The 15,731-nt window shown below is 56.7% G+C and overlaps 1 protein-coding gene across 3 annotated transcripts; it reads right to left on the bottom strand.

Annotated features, from left to right (window-relative positions):
- Positions 1-463: 463 nt before the first annotated feature.
- PTPN6 (protein tyrosine phosphatase non-receptor type 6) lies at positions 464-15,454 on the bottom strand. Of its 3 annotated transcripts, none has more exons than XM_043561880.1 (16): positions 15,100-15,454; positions 10,330-10,452; positions 9,923-10,117; positions 7,155-7,344; positions 6,879-6,995; positions 6,679-6,792; positions 6,458-6,554; positions 5,988-6,067; positions 5,673-5,822; positions 4,184-4,315; positions 3,904-4,058; positions 1,805-1,872; positions 1,552-1,703; positions 1,362-1,453; positions 848-968; positions 464-657 (listed from the first exon to the last, which is right to left on the bottom strand). In XM_043561880.1, exons 1-15 carry the CDS (start codon positions 15,111-15,113, stop codon positions 854-856), a joined length of 1,794 nt encoding a protein of 597 aa, XP_043417815.1. In that variant the 5' UTR covers positions 15,114-15,454; the 3' UTR covers positions 464-657; positions 848-853. The 3 variants fall into 3 exon arrangements, 2 of the variants coding, with proteins under 2 accessions (XP_043417815.1, XP_043417816.1); XM_043561881.1 differs by lacking the exon at positions 15,100-15,454 and adding an exon at positions 10,539-10,697; XR_006294421.1 differs by lacking the exon at positions 1,362-1,453 and having other exon boundaries at positions 15,100-15,364.
- Positions 15,455-15,731: the final 277 nt, after the last annotated feature.

The following is a 15,731-nucleotide window of genomic DNA, read 5'->3' as shown; positions in this document are numbered from 1 at the left end:
TTTCCTCATTCTCCACTTTAAAGAAGAGACTGGGGGCGCCTGGGTGGCGCAGTCGGTTGAGCGTCCGACTTCAGCCAGGTCACGATCTCGCGGTCCGTGAGTTCGAGCCCCGCGTCGGGCTCTGGGCTGATGGCTCAGAGCCTGGAGCCTGCTTCCGATTCTGTGTCTCCCTCTCTCTCTGCCCCTCCCCCGTTCATGCTCTGTCTCTCTCTGTCCCAAAAATAAATAAACGTTGAAAAAAAAAATTTTTTTTAAGAAGAGACTGAGGAATCTGGCCCACAGTCACACTCCTGCTGTGTTAAGCAGAGTCCAGAACCAGGTCAGGTCAAAGGTGAAAGTCAAGCTTTTGTGCTTTTGTACACACACACACACACACACACACACACGGCTCCCTGCTCACTCCCCCTCCCCCAGTCCCCTTCTGAGCTCCTCAGGCCCAGACAGTCACAGTTAGAGACCCACACACAGTGATCCTAGGGGCTTTATTTACAAGAGTATAGGGCCTGATGCTGCCTGGAGTCTCGCGGGGCTATATACAGGGTCAGGAAGAGGGAAGTAGGGACACAGCCACTTAAATTACAATAGAATGGGGGCGGGCTCCTCAGTTCCGGCCGTGGGTTGGCCCACCGGAGGCCTCTGCAGGGATCAGGGCTGAGGCTGCAAAGAGAAGGGAGGAACGGAGTAAGGGGGTGGCTGGAACCGAACCGGGGAAGGGGAGCAAGAAGGTCTGGAATGGCCGGGAAGGGCAGGGGAAGGCCGCAGCTACCGCATCCATCCAGGGGAAAGCACCGGACCCAGCGACACTGGGGGGCAGGGCAAGGAGGAGCCCTAAGCAGAGGGGCCATACCCCGCCTCATTTCCTCTTGAGGGAACCCTTGCTCTTCTCCTTGTCCGCCGACCGCTGCTTCTTCACCTTGTCCTCCTTCTTGTTCTTAGTGTGCAAGTTCTCATATACATCCTCCTTGTGTCTGCAGGTGGGGCGGGCAGTTGGCGCAGGTCAGGAGACCGTGCAGGGTTACCCAGCTCCAGCGGCCCCGTCTGGCCCACCCCATTTCACAGGTGAACAAACTGAGGCCAGGAGCGAGGAGACCTGGTCACTGTCCTTTCACTAGACTAGAAGCTCCTTGTGGGCAAAGGCTCCATCTTCTACACCAGGAATACTACTGGTACCCAGCACAGGCTCGACATAGACATAGGCCCAACTCAGGAAATACTTGTGAACACAGGTAGTAAGAGTCAAGCTTGAGCTTGAACCCAGGTCTCCCTGACAGCAGCACTTGTCATCTCTGGAAAGGGAGGGTCGGGCCGAGGAGGAGGAGGGGGGAGTAGATGCTGGGAGGTGGCAGGCGGGGGTCACTCACTTGGAAGAGGTGCGGGATGCCTTGGCATGGGCGTTCTTCATGGCTAAGGGGTAGGTGATGTTCCCGTACTCTGACTCCCGGCCCTTCTGGGACTGTGGGCAGAGGTGTGGTGGGAGGGCAGTGGTCCCAGCAGGGACCAGGTGATGCCCACGTCCCCCCACAGCTCCGCCAGTCCCCACTCTACACACACCTGAATGACCTCCAGCTTCTTCTTGGTGGTTTCAATGAACTGGGCGATGGCCACATAGATGAACTTGTACTGCGCCTCGGTCTGCACCATGCCGGAGCGCTGCGCCCGCACCATCTGGATGGTCTTCTGGATGTCGATGTCACAGTCCAACCCTGGGCAGGCATGGCAGTTGGACCTCAGGCTCAGGCGGAGGGGGTGACCGAGGGACTGCTCACCCAGCCACCCACCTGCGTCTCCCACGGGTCCCGCTCACCCTTGGTGGAGATGCTTTCCATGAGCATGTCGATGACGATGATGGTGCCCGTGCGGCCAATGCCTGCGCTGGGGAGGGAAGGGGGTGCCGTCAGAGGCCTCACCGGGAAGGGGGAGCCCCGGCATTCAGCTCCAGCATGGTAGCATGAAGAAACTGAGGCTCCAGACAGATGAGGTAACACGCCCGGGGTCACAGGGCCGGCAGGCCGGAGGCGGAAGCTTCCCTGGTTCCGCACCCACGCACATCACTTCAGCCCAGGGATTTGTAGGCGGGCCGGCTCTCAAGTGCTCCCAGGCCAGCCGGCTGCACCCCATCTCCCCGCGCCACCACTTCCTGCTTTGACGCCTCATTCCCGCCGCGGGCTGCTCCCTACTCTGGAGGATCTAGGAGCCCCAGCCCCATCAAGGTCCTGCCTGCCCCACAGGCACTCCGGGCCTCCCCTGGCCCTCTCCCACACCCTTGGCCTGAATGAGGCCTTCCCTGCACCCTGCCCCTGCCCTTCTAAAGTTATATTTAGAGCTTTTTTAAGCAGGGCTTCGTTTCCCTTTTTTTCTTTTTTTTTCAGACCCTGACGGCAGGGAAAGGGCAGTCCTAGAGACAGCAGGGCACAAAGGGCACTGGGGTCAGGAGCTGTGGAGACGTGGGGGAGCCACGCAGTAAGGGCTGTCCCCTTCCCCGCCCTGTGCCACCACCCTTGGGGAAACAGCCCCGGGGAACCTCAGGACCCCTCGGAGACTGCAGTCCCACCCCCTTTGCTGGGCCCATCAGGCTGGTGACCTGAGTTGCACTGTCTAATTTCAAACCCAGATTGTCAAAAATAACCCCCCCCCTTACCCACTTCCTTCCTGTAGCATCTAAATAAAGGCCATGGGGATTTCAAGAAGTGGAAGGGGGGTAGCAGGAGGGTCGTTGTGGGCGATGGGCCTGCCCCTGGAGGCAGAGCAGAGTCCCTTAGATGGCACGTGGGGGGTACCCCCAGTTTCAGCCCACCCAGCCCTGCCCCAGGACAAGCAGTTGCTGGTGGGAAGAAGGAAGAAGTGTGAGGCCCTCGCAGCCTGGGGTCACTTGGAGGGAGTGGGTAGGGAAGCAGAAAAAGCAGGCTCCCGTTTCCCCATTCTCTTCCTGCTGTGAGTTATTAAACCATTCACAGCTCCCATTTCTTCAGGGATTCACTGCATTCCCGACACAGTGACGGGGTCTTATTTCACCCTCAGAGCAACCATAGGAGATCCTGAATTTGCAGAAGACGAATCTGCGGGTCAGAGTAACCAAGCAATTTGTCCACGATCACACAGCCGGTGAGTAGCAGAACTGAAATTTAAAACTACGGTCTCTGTCCAGGAACCTGCACCCACTGCCTCCCATGCACCCAGGCCAGGCGGGCTGGGTAGGCCCATCTACAGGACTCTGCCCTTCAGGCCTGTTGGGCCCCCCCCCCACCTCCTCCTTGCTGACCCCCCACCTGCCCGTTTAGCAGGAACAGGGGCTCCTAGTCATGAGGTTCTGCAGTGGAGCTAGTGATGCGTGGGCCCCTCTGGAAGAGATACCACCCGTCGCCACGCAACCCTGGAGGCCAAGCTGGGGTCACTAGCTGGGAAGGGAGCAGCAGAGAAGGCTAAGGGCCCCGGGGGCTACAGAGGGGAAAATGAGAAAACGTAGGGAGCCACACTGCCCCCAGATGGGAGATGCTTGGGGCCGAGAAAATATATACGCTGAGTAAGCCCGTGTGAGGAAACAACATGACCAGGACCGAGGTCTATTGTGAGTGTCCGTGCAGGCTCTCTCGCAGACCAGCTGGCAAGCCGCTGGGCCTGTTTTCTCATCTGTATGTGGCAGGGCTGGATGAAACGGTACATCCAGGGAAGTCTCGAAGTCTCTGAAGAAGCCACCCCCAGGCACAGGATCAATCAGTGGGGTGGGTTCAAGCTTAAGTTTCCCACAGGGGTCTGGGGCCGTCAAGGAGCCCGGATGAGGCTGGGATCAGGGGGACGGACGCGTGAAATGCATTAGCTCAGAAAGCAGTGTTTACGATGAGCGGCACACGACACTTAGTAGGATTTACTGGCCATCACGACTACTAACTTCATCATTGTTCTCACCTGCAGTGCACAATGATGGGTCCCGCGTGAGGCAGACTCTCCTGCCGCTGGTTGATCTGATCCAGGAAGCTGAGGACACCCCCAGGCTCGCTGGGGACGCCATGGTCAGGCCAGCTCAGGTACTGATAGTGCCAGATCTCCCGAACCAGGTCCCCCTGGGCAGAGTGCATAGGGCCAGTGCCCTCTGTTCCCACACACCACCCCGTCCTACCCAACCAGACATGAGAGCAGCTCCCAGGAGGGGCCCCGGGAGTGAGACGAGGATGGAGGGGACACTCACATTGTCCAGTGGGGAGACCTGCAAGGTACGGAGTTTGTACTCAGCTGTGTCGTGCTCCCTGCAATTGGTTACTGTGTACGGTCCATAAGCGCGCTGAGTGCCCACCTCTGGCCAATATGGCACACATTTGTTCTGAAAAGGGAGGGTGGAGGTGAGGAGTGAGGCACAGAAGCGACACACAGCGACCTGTTCCAGGCCCTTTGCCAGGTCCTGGGTCCCTGGCGCTGGCCCAGTCAGCAACATTTGTTGGAAGAATGGATGAACTGGCCGAGAGTCAGAGACAGGATCCAGTCTTGGCTCAGCCACCAAGAGGCGGTGAGACCTGACCAGCCACTCAACCTTGCAATTCATTCGGGAAACATCTGCAGGTGCGCACGTTGTACGTGAAGTTGCGGAGACCAGGCTGGAGTCGCAGACACAGCGAAGACACGGTCTCTGCCCCTGTGCCTCTAGGAGGTCACAGAGAGGCGAACGGGGTTAACAGAGCCACTCGGGATCAGGGTAGAGGGAGAGACTAATCCTCCCTCCAGGTTACGGAGGAAATCACAGGTGGCTTCACAGAGGAGGAAGCATTTGAGCTAGGTCTTCAAAAACAGGGAGTCTGTCTGGCAGAGAGAGTGCAGAGAGAGAGGAAGTCATTTCCTAGCAGAAAGTGAGCTGATGCCAAGGCGTGGAAACCTGAGGCAGGGAGTGTTGTAACGAAGTCACCCCGCCTTGACGGCCAGGTCTCAGAGTGTGACCTGAAGACAACTGGGAGCCACTGAAAGGTGTTCAAGAGAGGGAGCAGCTTGATGGAGTGTATGCTTTGGGCGGGACCCCTTTGACTCCAGTGCAGAAGTGCCATAGAAGGGCACGGCCCACAGGCAGGGATACCGGCTGGGTGGCGGGGTAAGGGTGAGGGGCAGACTCCAGAGAGATTTACGAGGCAAGGGAGGACAGGAGGGCTGTGGCTTGGATGGGGACAGGTGGGGGAGGGGCAGGAGGCAGGTTTGCTTCCGGACACTTTAAGAGGTGCCTGGGTGGCTCTGTCGGTTAAGTGTCTGACTTCGGCCCAGGGCATGATCTTGCAGTTCATGAGTTCGATCCCCATGTTAGGCCCTGTGCTGGAGCCTGGAGCCTGCTTCAGATTCTGTGTCTCCCTCTCTCTTTGCCAACTCGTACTCTCTCTCTCTCTCTCTCTCTCTCTCAAAAATAAACATTAAAAAAAATTTTTTTTTTTTAAAAAGGAAGAAAGCCCACTTAAAACCGGGGTCTGGTGGTCAGGAGCGCCCCAGGTTGGAAGCAGGGATCTGGGAGACAGTGCTTATCCAAGAGTGTCTCTGTGCCTCAGTTTCCCAACAAGGGTTGGACTTTGCCCTCTGAGGGGACTTTCTGCCCTGGCGTCTGGCATTTCTTTGGTTTAATGGCGATGGATAACAAAGCACTGGGGCGGGGGGAGGGGAGAGGGGAAGGGGTGGGGATCAGGGGACAGCACGGGACTTGGCCCTACCCGGCCTTTCTCCACCTCTCGGGTGGTCATGACAATGACGCGGGTGTTCTCCTGCCATGCCATCTGCCAGAAGTCGTTGACTGTGGCCTCCAGGCAGCCCTGGCTGGCGATGTAGGTCTTAGCGTTCTCATCGGGGCTTAGCAGCTGGTTCTGGAAGCAAGGGTAGAGAGATGCATCCCAGGACTCTGAGCCCCTGCACCACCACCCTCCTCACCACCTAACTTCGCTACGCATCTCTGGCTCCAGTACCCCCGTGAGATGGGGAATCCCCAGGGCCCAGCCTCTCCTCCCATGTGACCAGCAGGCGCCACTGACCTTGACGTAGTTGGCATTGATATAGTCGGACCCAGGGATGTTGCTGTCACGTCCCTGCAGGATCACTCGGGTGTGGTCGACTGGGGGTGGGCAGGGAGGAAACAAGATGGGCCTGGGTCAGCCAGGTACTCACCAGCCCCTGGGTCAGACCCTTCCTAAGCTCACAGGCCATTCTTATCTTAGAGGCCAGGAGGCTCTCGGAGCACTGTGGGCAGGTGGGGGCGGAGGATCCACATGGGGAGCGGGGTTGGAGGTCTCAGGAAGGAGGGCGGTGGATGTCTAGTGTGGGGAGGCTCCCTCTGCAGAAAGGAGGCCCTGTTGTGTGGGTGAGGAGGTGGACCCTCCTGGGGCGGGGAGTAGGGACCTTATGAGATGGAGGGAGGTTGGCTGGGGGAAGGGGAGTCTCCTGGGTGAATGGACGCTGCCCGAAAGTGGGAGGGATGAAGGCAGCCGGGGGGCAGGGTGCTCACACGGAAGAATGTTCTTGTAACGGTTCTTGCTCTTGTTCTCTGGTCTCTGGCCTTCCAGCCGCTGGTGCAAGTTCTTTACCTCCTGCTTCTGCAGACTCTGAGGGGCGAGAGGGGGAAACTGAGTGGCAGCCCCCGGAGGGCCATCCGCGCACGGAGATAAGACGGGGCAGACCAGTGTATGAGGTGGGGAGAGAGGGGACGGGGCCTGAGACCCCACGCACCTCAAACTCCTCCCAAAAGCCGGCTTTGGCTGTCTCCTCCGACTCCTGCTTCTTGTTGAGTTCCAACACCCGATTCTCAATGTCAGCTGCGTTCACCCGAGTGGCATAGTACGGCTGGGCGGCGACAGGTGAGAAGTCAGCGCCCACTTGAGAGCACAGAGCTCCTGGGTCTGAGGGATTGCCAGGCCCGCCCCTCTCACCTGCCGCAGGTAGACGAAGGCACCCGAGGCCTCCTCAATCCCCGTCTTCTTGAAATGCTCCACCAGGTCTGTGAGGCTGTCAAAGGTCTCTGAGCCACCCACCGTGTAGCGTCCACCCTGAGGGATGCCAAGTCAGGCCATTCTGCATGACCTGAGTCTCCCTCCCTACACCCCCAGCCTTGGACCAAAGCCTAGGCTGATCCTCCCCACTGCCGGGGCTTTGAGCATAGAGAGGAGCCCCGGCAGGATGCCTTCCCCGCTGCCCGGCTGCCTTACCTCACACATGACCTTGATATGAGTGACTCTGAGTGGGGAGCCTGGGCCAGCCTTGGGCTGGTCGCTGAGCACGGACAGCACAAAATCTCCAGGCTGGCTGAGACTCTCACGCACGAGAAACGTCCAGGGCTCACCCTTGGCCTGCAGCAGTGTCTCTGCCTGCCCCCCAGACATGTGACCGTGGTACCACCTATAGAAGGCAACATCAGGGAAGGTGACCCCTAGGCCAAGGGGCAGGCACTGAGCAGAGACATTCACAGAGAAAGGGAAATAGAGTGACTACGATGTGCCAGGCGCTGTGCTACATGCTTTCAAATCCACCGCCATAGTTGGGTCCACTGCTCTCACAAAAATGTTGAGAGGTAGGTACGATCCCATTTTACAGATAAGGAGCCTGAAGCTGGGCCCAAGGCCCTTGGGTGGTAGCCGGGCCCGCCTCTGAGAGCATGAGACAGAGGCAGAGAGGCAAGCCACATCCAGCACAACTGTAGGGGAGAAACCGAGGAAGGGTCTCCATGAAAGCCAGGGCTGAGCTAGGGAAAGAGGAGGGGGACCAAGAGAAGCACAGAGGCCAAACTCTGCGCAGAGAGCAGTGGAGATTGGGAGAGACGGAAGTCACAAGGGAGTCGTGATGGGGACAACTCCCCCCTGGGTGGCAGGGAAGACAGACAACCCTGCTGGGGAAACAGGGGTGTGGGGGGCTCTGAGGTGTCCAGGGTGACATCACTGAAGGGGAGGCTGGGGCTCAGAGGGGCTCAGAAGGGCAGAAAGCGGAACTAGGACCTTTCCCCAAAGCACACCCCCTTCCCAGGAGGAAACTGTAGCCCCACAATGCCCAGCCCCACAGGAAACCACGTGATGGAAAAAACACAAAACTCCTTCTGGGGAGAGAGTGAGAAGTGAGGGTGTGAGGTTTCCTCAGCCCAGGGACCAGGGGAGGGGGCATTTTCCAACCGCAGGGATGGGGGGAGGAGGGGGGGACCAGTCTGTCTTGCCCCACCTCGCTCTCTCCCTGTCCCCAAGCAACACCCCAGGCCACCATGTCCCACCAATCAGGGATAGACCAGGGCCCCCCCAGGCAATGGGGAGGGGGCTGACCCTCGTCCCCCTGGCCCAGGATGAGGAAGTTTCCATGCAAATGTCAGGCTGACCATAGGCAGAGAGCTAGCCATTGGCGGGACAAATGCAAATTTCCTCGGAGGAGGGGAGGAGGAGAGGCAGCAGGCCAGGGCTGGGAACACAAAGGGAGGTTTGGAGAAGGAGCCTCCCCCACGCAATCCCAGGGTCAGGGGTGAGCCAGGCATGCTGGCGTCCTGGCGTGGGTCACCGAAAGGGCCTCTTGGAGTCAGTTTCCCTGGCCTGGATTCCCTCCATCCTTCCCTGCCCCCCAGCCCCCAGCTCTGCCCTTCTCCCCCTTCTCCCAAGCCATTTGAAGCCAGGCCCCAGCCTCCTCCCCAGGGGGTCTGCTCAGCTGCTCCTCCCATCCACAACCTACTGCTTCTCCAGGGCCTCCAGCAACCCATCCTCCTGCAGGGAAGATGCCGGCTTTGGGCAAGGAGAAAGAGAGGTACCGCGCTGAGTTCAAGAGAGTCTAGGTGTCAAAGGCCCCTTAATGTTGCAGGCGGGGCATAGGAAAAGAACGAGAGGGGGCAGATACCCAATAAGGACCAAGGAGGGCCACCATGAGCAGTCATCCATGGTTGGGCTTCGCGCCTAGAAGAGGTGGCTTCAAAGGCAAATGGATGAGTGGCTTCATGTTGGCTGGTGAGTGGTGCCCAGCGGTGGGCCCCGGGGCCTTCACCTCAGCCTCACCCAGTTCTAACTCTGAATCAGTGACTTGAACAAAAATACTGATGTGAGTTGGGAGGCACGCATCTCAGAAAGACCGAAAACGGACAGAATCAAGATTCACAATCATTTCAACAATCAACACCCAAATACAGGACAAGGGCAAGTTGGCTTGGCCCCAGGAGTGTAAAAAAACAACAACAAAAACAACAACAAAAAATCCCTTAGAGTTATTGGGCTGCCCTTCACCTTAATGGAGCTGTCATTGAGATACAGCCACTAAAGTGAGCCATGGTGTAATGCCGAATGTTCTGGTCCTCCACCCCACCCCCACCATGCTTTAGGGAGACCACACAGGGAGCAGCCTGCCCAGTCGTGGGGACCACATCTTTGAAGCCAAAGGGACAGGGGAGAAATGCCTTGAGTGTCCTGTGCCCAGGTACTAGGCCCCTTGCACACACAACCATATCGGACAGTTTTCAACTGGTCTGTGTTCTGGTCAAGCTCTACCAAGCCCCCAAAAGCAGACCCGTCATCACTGTGTTGCTGAGATAAGGCATTAAATGTCGTCGTAAATACAAATCTCCTCTGCCCCTCCTCAACATTCGTCTCTCTGTGTACCAACCTGTGCTGGGGGAGAGAGTGGCTAAACGAAGGCCAATTCGGTTCCATAGACGGAAGAGCTTTCTAACAACAGAGCTGGCCTACTGTGAAAGGCGGCCACCAGGCCTCTGCATCACGAGCAGGCCTGGGAGGCCAGCTGACAGGGACCCCGGAAAAGGGCAAGATGATGTTCCCTGCTTTCTCAGGGGTTGAGGGAAAGGCTATGAGGGGTTAGTGCCCCGAGACACAGGCCCAGATCACATGGAAGAAAGAGGCCCACGGAGCCCCGGGAAGGATGGGAAAATCAGGGATGGGGTGAGGGGGGGGAAGGCAGCCCACCTCCACGCGGGGGTGGGTCAGGGTATGAAGCCCCTCACCTCTCGCTGGTGGGGTCGGAGCAGTTCAGCGGGTACTTGAGGTGGATGATGGTGCCATCCCGGTCCTGCAGGACACCCTGCTGCTGTGTGTAGTACTCCACCAGCTCCGTCAGTGTCGCAAACTTCTCCCCTCCATACAGGTCATAGAAATCTCCCGAGTTCTGGATCCGAATGTGGGTCACCTGATCCCCGACCCTGCGGGGCACCAGACGGTGAGGCCAGTGGGTGTAAGAGGAGAGGTAGGGACAGAGAGGGGGATGGGCTGGGGTCCTGAGCACGGGACACACACAGGGACGGGGTAGACACGGAGGGGGGATGGGGGACATGCTGGTGCTGGGGGCTGGGAGGTTGGAACCGAGAACGGAGTTGCAAAATGCGGGCCCTGGCTGGAATTGAGGGCCACCTACCTGACGGAGAGGGAGAAGTCGCCCTGGTTCTTGCGACTGGGCCGAGCCAAGAAGCTCCCATGGACCCCGCGGCCCTTGAGCAGCGTCTCTGCATCCAGCCCACTGAGGTCTCGGTGAAACCACCTGCAGGCCCGGAAGGCAGTGAGGAGAGGTCCCTCCGGCCGCAGGGCACCCTCGCCTCCTGTCTACCGTGGTTCCCGGGACCTTACCTCACCATCCTGGGGGCTCCCTGAGAGGAAGGGGGTGCAGGGAATGAGATGTGCTGGTGAGCCCAGGCAGGCCGCCAACTCCCAGCGCCCAGGCCGCCTCACAGCCCTGGCGGTCCTGGTTCTGGGGCTGCCACTCCACTGGCCTGGGACAGCCGGCAGGGCGGGGACAGGAAGGGGCGCGGCCGACCCCTTGGGGGAACTCACTGTACTTCTCGTTTTGGAGCAGAGCGCAGAAGAGAAGCAGAGCAGGGTGGCAGTGGGGGTGGGGAGGGGGCCCACTTCCCACACGTCGTCTGCCATCAAAGGCTCCAGGAGCATGGCACTCCGCAAGGGTGACGACACAAGAAAGAAGGACGCAAATGTGCCTTGCAGCCTACAGGCGAAGACCGGGCTTCGTAAACGTGAGCCCACTCGCAGTCACATGCCAACCCTTCCTCCTCCACCAGCCGCGTCGCACAGCCTTCCCTGGTCCAAGCTAATAATAATGGTGACACTGAGGGGCGCCTGGGTGGTTCAGCTGGTTAAGCGTCCAACTCTTGCTTTCGGCGCAGGTCATGATCTCACGGTTCGTGGAGTTGGAGCCCCACATCGGGCTCTGCACTGACAGTGCGCAGCCTGCCTGGGATTCTGTCTCCCTCTCTCTCTGCATCCCCCCCCCACTTCACTTGCTTGCACGTGCTCTCTCTCTCTCTCAAATAAATACATAAATAAACACTAAAAAAAAATAACGGTGACAGCCACAACTCTCATTTCACGGAGTCTCCCTGTATGCCAGGCACTGTGCTCTCATGTCATTTATGCGCCTTATCTGATTTATCCCTCATCAGAGCCCTAATGAAGCAGGCGCTATCTTTATCCCCATTTTACAGACAAGGAACCTGAGGCTCAGGGAAGGTAGGGAAATTGCCTGAGGTTAGGCAGTCAGTTAAGTGGCGGTGCCGGGATGAACCCCACAGGGGTTCCAAGGTCAGTGATTTCAGCTCCTGTATGCCAGGCCTTAGGGCTTCAAAGAACAGAGGTCGGACCTCCTGTCCACTGGGGGTTGCAGGGAAGGGGACACTTCCTAACAGCCACGGCCAAGCAGATGCTTACAAAGGGAGAGGTGCCCTCGCCTCCTCTGACCTACACATCTGAAGAGGTACCACTGGGGCACTGGGATGGACAAAATAGCAGCTGTCAAACATACACCTTTTCTACTTCTCGCCCTAGTCTTTGTCCCTCTGTGCCCTAACCAGCCAGTGGAGCCAAGGAACAGAATGCAAGGGGAAGCAGAGCTGGGAAAGCAGGTGGGGGTAGAGCTTCCACGCCCCCTGGGGGTCCTTCCACCCTATACCTGGGCCATAGGTTCTTGTCAAGGGGGCGGCTCTGAATTAGCCAGAGCTCAGGACTCTGACCAGGGGCCTGTCTCCTGGGGACTGAGGTCCCTGCCATCGACTGATATTCTCAGGGCTGGATGACCTCAAGAAGCCCTACACACTAGAAGTTCACGATGCTCCCTGTGTGTAATCCCACAGACAAACACAACACGCCAAACCAAAACGAGGGAAGCAATCTAACAAAGGGCACACAGGAAGCTCTCGTACTGGTGGCTTCCCCTAGGGAAAGAAACTAGGTGGCCGGAGGAGAGGGCTGGGAGGGACATTCACCTCTCCCTTGTACCTGTTTTTTTTAACGGAAGGGTAACTGACACACAACGTTCCATTAGTTTCTGGTGTACAACATAGTGATTCGACATCTCTATATATTATGCTCCGCTCACAAGCCTAGCCGCCATCTGTCACCACACAACACTATTACAACACAACTGACTGTATTCCCTATGCTGTACCTTTCATCCCCATGATTTATTCTATCCGTAACTAGAAGCCTCCACCTCCCACTCTACTTCATCCATTTTGCCCCCTCCCACCCGCCTCCCCTCTGGCAACCATCATTTTACTCTCTGTGTTCGTAGGTCTGTTTCTGCTAGTTGGGTGTTTGTTGTTGGTTGTTGTTGTTTTTTAAGATTTTTAAAAAATGTTTTTAAATGTTTATTTATTTTTGAGAGAAACAGAGACAGAATGCGAGTGGGTTGGGGCAGAGAGAGAGGGAGACACAGAATCCAGAGCAGGCTCCAGGCTCTGAGCTGTCAGCACAGAGCCCGACGCAGGGCTTGAACTCACGGACTGTGAGATCATGACCTGAGCCGAAGTCGGGTGCTTAACTGACTGAGCCACCCAGGCGCCCCTTAAGATTTTTTTTAAAGTAATGTCTACACCCAGTGTGGGGCTCACACTCACGACCCTGAGATCAGAGTCACATGTTCTTCCAATTGTGACAGGAGGCACCCCTGTTTTGTTTTGTAGGTTTCACATATAAGTGAAATCGTACAGTCTTTGTCTTTCTCTTCTTTCACTTAGTACAATACCCTCTAGATCCATCCATGTTATCACAAATGGCAAGATTTTTTTTTTATGGCAGAGTAACATTCCATTGTACATATATACCACATTTTCTTTATCCATTCATCTGTCTATGAACATTTGGGTTGCTTCCATTCCTTGGCTACTGTAAACAATGCCGCAATGAATATAGGGGTGCAGGTATCTTTTCGAGTTAGCGTTTTCATTTTTTTTGGGTAAATGCTCAGAAGTGGGGTCATTAGATCAAATGGTGTTTCTACTTCTAATTATTTGAGCAAACTCCATACCGATTTCCACAGCGATTGCACCAATTTTCATTCCCACCAATAGTGCGCGAGGGCTCCCTTTTCTTCACATCCTCATCGACACTTGTTATCTCTGGTCTTTCTGACTCTAGCCATTCTGACAAGTGTAACGTGGTATCTCATTGTGGTTTTGATTTGCATTTCCCTGATGATCAATGATGTTGAGCCTCTTTTCATGTGTCTGTTGGCCATCTGGATGTCTTCTTTCCCTTATACCGTTTTGAATGTTGTAGCGTGTGGGTATGTATTACCTTTATAAAAATGAATAAATTGACTGGGAGGCGGCAATTTCTGGGGAACAACTGGGGTGCTGGGAATGCTCTACGTCTTAATCTGGGTGGTATATACACAGGTGTATGTAAATGTGACATTCATCAGGCCGTACGCTTAACATTCATGTGCATTCTGTATGCTAGACCTCAATAAACACTAAGGAAAAATAGTAACAAAGTGTTAAAGCTGAACTGAAGTATTTTTCCTACGATGACTACTTTATCACTTTTCGAAATATCAAACATCGATTCTCCCCCCCCCAAAAGGGGCTCTCCCCGCCTCCCCCTTTTTCTGGTACCTGGGAAGCTTGGTCTGTTTACCGTATGACCTAATACCGACCATCCCTTGAGTCCTGGACTTTGAGCCCCGTCAAAAGACCACGAACTCCTTCCTGGAGCCAGGGGCAGCAAGAGCGTCTGCGGAGTCGGCCCTGCCACAGTGGGGTCCACAGCCAATCTTGCCAACCTTCGAATGTTCAAAGGCTAGCACGCCACCTCATGCAGTTTGTGTCGAGTAAACAAGCTCATCGACAGCCACGTACATGCCTGATCCCAAGTTCAGCTCCTGTTTTTACACACACACACCCGGCTTGTCACACACACAGGACACACATACACAAACACAAACAGTCCCACGCACGCACCTCGCCATCCTCGGCCATCTACACACATACCCGGCCCGGTGCAAATAACCACACACGGACACACCATCCTGACCGCATGTGAAGTTGTGGGTCCACGCCTCCCTCCCCACTGCTTTACTTTGCTTGGGGCACCCTGTTTCCTGTTTCCTTTGTCCCCACAGGAGGGCCTCTGCTCAGGGGTGCTGGACTCTTGGTCACCACATGACTGGCTCTTCCTCACATCCAGCTCTCAGGGCACATGTCACCTCTTCAGGAAAGTCCTCCTGGATCCCTCCAGTTAGTGACGCCACCCCTGGTTACTTGCTAGCACATGAAGCTGTTTTCACGTTTCTGCAGAACACTCCTGAGAATCTAAAACTGTCCTATTTACTGGGTTCTTTGTGTAGTCTGCTGCCTCCCACTGGAATGAAGCTCCGTGAGGGCAAGGACCCCATCTTCTTCACTCCATTATTGCCAGCACCGTAAAAGGTACCTGGCACAGGTGCCCCGCATGCATCTGTTGAATGAATGATGCATGGGAGGGGGACGCAGAGGGGCACCGAAGGAAAGTAGAATGAACACCAGACGTTGGGAAGTTACATGGGAAGAAGGGGGAGCTTTCTCAGGTCTGCCTCCCAGACACGTTATGTTTCAGATGATGTGGGCGACCCAGGGTTTCTGGTAAGCAGACAGCAGAAGCAGGAGGCCAGAGAGTGAAGGGAAACATGCAATGGAGAGAATAAATACACATCTGGTCGGGGGAAACGAGCTAGACAGAGAAAAGGAGGAGGGGGCAGAGGGGCAAGAATGAGCCTAGAGTTCCTCAAATCTTGAGGGAGGGACAGGAAGTAGATCGCCCTTATGGTCGCACACCTGCCAGGAATGAGCAAGAACCCTCCCTGCCCCTCTCTCCCAAACTAAGAGGAGGCCGTGGCAGCCAGGTGGAGCCGGGGACTTACCCACCGGACAGCATCTCCCCAGAGGGATGGGGGAGTCACAGGCAGAGGGCCACAAGGGGTGGGGCCGAGCCTGGGCGCAGCTGTGCACAGTAGCCCAAACAGGTGAGGAAGAACACTGGGAACTCAGCTACTTCCTCCTTGATGCAGCCCTCCAGGCCAATGGCACCACAGCGACAACGACGAGCCCCCTGACTAGTGATCCCTGAAAAAGGGACAGGTGGGCGGGGCTGGCCTCAGACTGCCCACAGAGGCCGGACTCTACCTCCAGCCCCGCTGGGTAGTCCAGGGCCGTCGTCCTGGCCTCCTTCCTTTGGGAGGGGAGGAGCCACTTGGAGCTCCACCTGGAGCTCAAGCTGACAGAGCAGCTGGAGGGAGGGCGGGTGGAGGCAAAGACCAGGAAGTAACCCTGGCCAAGGGAACACCAACCAATAGGGGAGCCTCCCAGCACACACACACAAGCCAGGGGGCCTCAGGAAAAACCCAGGAAGAAGAGGTGCCACCTGTGCAGGCCCGACCACCCACCCATCCAGGGTGTTAAGGGGCAAGTCCTTCCTCCCACCGTGCCCTGGAGCAGGCAGAGTTGGGCCCAGCAGGAACCTAGGAAGGATCTGGACAGGGAGTTGAAGCAGCCT

Source organism: Prionailurus bengalensis, chromosome B4 (genome assembly GCF_016509475.1).
Source record: "Prionailurus bengalensis isolate Pbe53 chromosome B4, Fcat_Pben_1.1_paternal_pri, whole genome shotgun sequence".
Lineage (NCBI taxonomy): Eukaryota > Metazoa > Chordata > Mammalia > Carnivora > Felidae > Prionailurus > Prionailurus bengalensis.
Note: the sequence above shows the minus strand (reverse complement) of the source record. Positions and strands in the feature narration are given on the sequence as shown.